Source organism: Dendrobium catenatum, unplaced genomic scaffold (genome assembly GCF_001605985.2).
Source record: "Dendrobium catenatum unplaced genomic scaffold, ASM160598v2 fragScaff_scaffold_542, whole genome shotgun sequence".
NCBI lineage: Eukaryota > Viridiplantae > Streptophyta > Magnoliopsida > Asparagales > Orchidaceae > Dendrobium > Dendrobium catenatum.
Genome location: NW_021319004.1, coordinates 3,673,344 through 3,678,887, shown reverse-complemented (window position 1 = coordinate 3,678,887; position 5,544 = coordinate 3,673,344). Strand labels below are relative to the sequence as shown.

Genomic DNA, 5,544 nt, shown 5'->3' with positions numbered 1-5,544 from the left:
CACTATTGCGTCGTTGCCGCTGTAGTGGTGACAGGTCGCTACCACTGCCTTGCCACAGGTCGCCGGTTGGCGCTACCGCAGTCTTGTCGCGCGTCGCCCGCTTATGGGATTTGGCTAGGAGTGTCAATTCGGGTCAACGGGTTGGGTTTGGGTCGAACCCGAATTGACCCGGCTCTAAATGGGTCAACCTGAACCTGACCCGTTTTTATAAACTGGTCAAGTTTTCAACTCGGACCCGACCCACGCGGGTTGTCGGGTTGACAAGACCAAACCCGGATTTAAAAAAAAAAAAACTCAAACGCCTTATGCCTGGGTTCTCGTGGCTCGTTCGGTACGCGGCATAGCCGGTTCGGGACGCGCACATGCTACAGCGGCGAGGTCGGTTCGGGACGAGGCAGGAGCACCGCTGCAGGGCAGCTGGGCAGGCACGCACGCGACAGCGGCGGGCGGGGCCGGTTCGGACGTTCAGGACGCGCATCGCGCAGGCATGCACGCGCGACGGGCGATGACGCGAGACTCGACCGTCTCGACGCAGGCGTGCATGCGCGACCGTTCAAGACTCGCACCGCGCAGGTGTCGACGGCTCGACGCGACTTGACAGCTGACAGCTCACAGCTGACGCTTCGGGCAGGGCATTTGGATGCTTCGGGCAGGACGGGTAGTAGACTGGACAGAGGATTTCCGGGTCATTTTCGGGTTGTCGGGTCAACCCGAACCCGACCCGTTTTTTGAAATGGGTTAGTTTATTGAACCTCAACCCGACCCGTTTCATAAACGGGTCGACCCGAACCCGGATTTTTCCGGGTCGAGTTTCGGGTCGTGTCAAAAATTGACACCCCTAGATTTGGCTGATTAGGCGCAAGAACAACGGGCTTACGCTGTCGCTGAGAGTGACTTACGGTCTGGTCGAGTTGACCCAAACCCGAAGCGGGGTCGGATTCAAGTTAACCCGAATAGTGCTGGATCAGTTCCAGATTCGATCTGAACTTGATCCGTGACCCGAAATTAACCCCCCAAATTCAGGCATCAAATTTAAAATCTTTAAACTAAAATATTTGAAAAGTATAAACTCACTCAAATGTGACTTGCTATCGGCACCTATACGTCAATTAATAATTTCCCCGCCCACCCGAATCAACCGAGACAGATCCCCCAAGGCCGAAGCAGAGGAACACGACGTTCAATCACCAACCTTCGTACGAACAGAAAACTATTCTTCTGGGGGCAACCTTCTTCTGGATGAACACCTTCCCATATAATGCTCCCTTTCTCTCTCTGTTTTAATTCAAACAGAGCATAGAAATCGAAAATGAAACTTCTCATCCTCCTCCACGTCCTGTTCTTTTACTGCAGCATGCCGGATATAGCATTTTCCTCGCCGGCGTGCAATTTTCCAGCCATCATCAACTTCGGCGACTCTAACTCTGACACCGGCGGGTTCTCGGCGGCCTTCGGCCCGTTTCCACCCCCCAATGGCGAGAGCTTCTTTCATATGCCGGCGGGTCGACTCTCCGACGGCCGTCTTATCATCGATTTCATTGGTTCCATTGCTTAAACCCCCTTGCCATCTTTGCATAGGGTTCAAATGTCATATAAATAATGAAGTTCTTTTATGAAATGCATTTACAGCAAAGAGCTTTGGGCTTCCATTCCTGAGCTCCTACCTGGACTCGCTGGGTGCAAATTACAGTCATGGAGTTGACTTCGCCACCGTGTCTTCCACCATTATAGATCAAAACATTTCTCTGTCGCAGGGCGGGTACAGTCCATTCTACCTCGCCGTACAGGTTATGCAGTTCTCCCAATTCGTTCCCAGGTCTCAATTAGTCGCCAAGCGAGGCAAGTAAAATTATTTGAACAACGAACGGTATTTTTGCGGTGAAGATTTTATAAATGTATTTGTTTAGATAATTATTTAAGAGGATTTCACATAGAATTCTCATAAATTGTTTAGATAATCCATGTTGCTTACAGGAGGGTGCTTCAAGTCCTTAATGCCAAAAAAGGAATACTTCAACCAATCTCTGTATACGATCGACATCGGCCAGAATGACATCACCGCCGGCTTGGGCGCCAGAAAAACGTCTGACAAGTTCATTCCACAGACGTTAGCCGTCTTCTCCGGCGAAGTTAAGAGGATTTATAACCTTGGGGCGAGGTATTTCTGGATTCACAACACCGGCCCACTCGGTTGTCTCGCCTACACCCTGGTCCTACGAAATCTCACAGCCGCCGGCGAGCTTGATCCGGCGGGCTGTTCTGTCTTCTACAACAAGGTGGCACAGCAGTTCAACAAAAAACTCAATGAGACTTTAGTGGAGTTAAGGAAGCAGCTGCCTCGTGCCGTTATAACATACGTGGATATTTACTCCGCGAAGTACTCGCTCTTCCTCAAGCCCGCCAAGTATGGTAGGTTGCTGCCTCAAGAATATATATATATATATATATATAAAAGAGAAAACTACTTAATAAAATCCTAAAAATTATTTAAAAATTAAAGGAGCTAATCAAATTGATTGAATATAATTTTTCAAGAAAATTAACTAGTTTTAAAATTAATTTAGATTATGAATTTACTCAAAATGTCAAAGCCAACTTTTTTTTTTTAAATAAATTTGTTATACTCTTCCGTGCTTGAACATTCATGATACTATAGAGAGAATTTAACGTTTTAATTTTGTATAAAAACTCGATATAGACAAAGATGAAATAAAAGATTGTAGTGTAGGGGTGCAAAAATCTCGAGAAATAAAAAATTCACAGGATCTAAAGTGGTTGAAATAGTTTCGCTAAATGAACGCTGGTTATAAAGATGTGTTTGTTCCATATGTTAGAGAAGACATGATTAAAAAAATATAATGTAGTTAGCTCTTCCACTTGTTAATACAATAGAAAATATTATTGAGACTATGAGAGAGGAAAGGTGTTAAGATGATGACAGATCGACAATCAAGATCTGGTGATTACGATCTAACAATGCTGGTTCTTGGTTCATCAACGATGGTACGTAGTCTAGTGGACAATGCTCCAGTGACAAAGCTCAAGCGGCAGCGATCCATTTGTAGTGGTTCGACATAGATGGTTTGACGAATATGGCGAGGTAGCAACATTGGTCATGTGAGGGGAGCCTGATAGCGATTTTTAATTATGTGTGATCCGACAATCTAGGCTGCGTGATAATGATTTGATGATGGTAATCTTGCAAAGCTGATTATATCTATCAGGAGATGCTGATTGATTATTTTTTGCAACTTTAAAAATATATGGAATCTAATGAGTTGTGGAATGTGTAAACTGTAGGGTTTAAGGACCCTTTGAGGGTCTGCTGCGGGCATGGAAATAACAAGTATAACTTCGACCCCAACGTCCTGTGTGGGAGCAAGGCGACGGTGAACGGCAGCGTGGTTTTGCTTGGAAGATCGTGTCGTGAGCCGTCAAAGAAGGTGGTGTGGGACGGAATTCACTATACCGACGCTGCGAATAAGGTGGTGTTTGACCTGATCTCTACCGGAAGGTTTTCGCACCCTCCCCGATCCTTAAAGAGGGCTTGCGAAGGGCGCATCTTATGATTTTTTATGCATTAACAACACTGGAGTCTGGTGCTCAATACTTACTGTATAAATACAAATTCGAAATTTCTAATAAATTGAATGTGAGCTTGCTTATCAATATTTATTAAACAATTTATGATTATAAATATATTTGAAAGAGTAAAATTTAGGTCAGAGACTCAGAGGGATTCAAGCTTCATTTGGGACGGCTGTCTTTCTGCTTCTTAAACTAGTTTTCTAGTACAAAAATTAAAATTTTTGTACTGAAAAGCTGCTTGAAGAAGCAGTAAAAAAGTCATCCCAAATGAAACCTCAAAGGTAGTAGATGCTCCTCTAATTAAGTTTTATTTGGGACGACTTTCTTATTGCTTCTTAAAACAGCTTTTTAAATCTTTATATTAGAAAGCTGTTTTAAGAAGCAGTAAGAAAACTGTCTCAAACGAAACTTTAGAGTACAACGTTGCTGGCGAGTTAGAAATATAAAAGAAGATATATGTATAAAAATAAAAAGTTTTAAGTTGGTTTACTCGATTGATGACTATATCATTATTCAATTACAATAGATATTTCATTATATTTTGATTTTTGATAATTAATGCACTAATTACTCATATATAAATATATGCCACCCTTCTTTGTAAGGAAAAATATATAGTATATAGTATTTTAAAAATTTTAAAATCAGATATAATATTTTAAAAATTTTAAAATCAGCCAGGATGAATAATCATGAATATTTGATATTTCCCACAACAAAAGAAAAAAGTTATAGAATTATTTTCCATTTTTTATTTTAATTTTACTAAAAAAATTTATTTAAAAAAACTATAGTTACTCGCATTTAATCTTTTATTCATCCTCGTACAACTCTTATTTTTATATAAAAATAAATTAATGTTTCAAGCATGAATACACAAAATTAAATTTGTGCCCCCTTTATAAAAAATTATGATTTCGTCATTTGCTTATAGGAGAGACATTACTATTAAGATTGCTCCATGATTAATTCTGTATAATTTATTTTTTATTAAAGTTTGCTACAGTATTATTATTTTGAGCTTGATATTATGTATAAAGAATATTTATTGCAACAACAACAGCATCATCGAGCCTTTATCCCACTACGTGGGGTCGGCTAGATGAATCATTTTTTCTCCATTGTGTCATATTAAAAGTCAAATTCTCTATTAAATATAATAAAGAAAGATCATTTTTAATATTCTATAACAAAGTCTTTTTAGGTATGCCTTTACCTTTCTTAACATAATTCAAATCTAATACCTCTACTTTCCTAACCTGGTCATCAGAAGGCCGCCATTTTATGTGACCAAATCATCTAAGGCGACTTTCTCTAATCTTATCTTCTACTAGAGCTACTCTAACCTTTTCATGTATATGCTCATTTCGTATCATATCTTTAAGGGTAAAGCCACTCATCGATCCACCTGAGCATCCTCATCTCTGTCACACTTAACTTAATATTATGATTTTCTTTTAATGGCCAACATTCGGCACCATAAAGCATTGCAGGCAATGAACATTTGATGCACTAATATTAAAATAAATTTAATAGTTTTCAAACTCAACCTGATGTAATTTAATAGTTTTCAAACTCTTTTGAGGGTCAGTAAAATAAGATTGTAAAATGAGTAATCTTATATATGAAATAGAAAATAATTTTTTTTTCTTAAAATTTGGACAACTAAATGTGGGCAATATAATTAAAATAGTTATTAAAAAAAAGATTTCAAGGTCGGCAATTTCCTACCATTTGTTCAGAATTTTTATTGGGTGTGGAATGGGGACGTATCTCTATGTATGCAAACCTGTAACAAAATGACACGTGGAGCCCACCTTGACCCCACCGTTCTAATAACCACGTGTGTTTTTTTTTTTTTTTTTTTTAAATGTTTTTTTTTGTGGCCAAGGTTTGTATGTTTTGGTGGCCAAGGTTGGTCGTACGCGTCTCCACGTGTCATTTTGTTACAGGATT

At 39.9% G+C, this 5,544-nt stretch overlaps 1 protein-coding gene across 1 annotated transcript; it reads left to right on the top strand.

The window, feature by feature from the left end:
• Nucleotides 1–1,309: 1,309 nt before the first annotated feature.
• On the top strand, nt 1,310–3,569 carry LOC114579599 (GDSL esterase/lipase At3g26430-like). Its single transcript, XM_028694755.1, has 4 exons — nt 1,310–1,541; nt 1,630–1,839; nt 1,975–2,409; nt 3,301–3,569. Exons 1-4 carry the CDS (start codon nt 1,310–1,312, stop codon nt 3,567–3,569), a joined length of 1,146 nt encoding a protein of 381 aa, XP_028550588.1.
• Nucleotides 3,570–5,544: the final 1,975 nt, after the last annotated feature.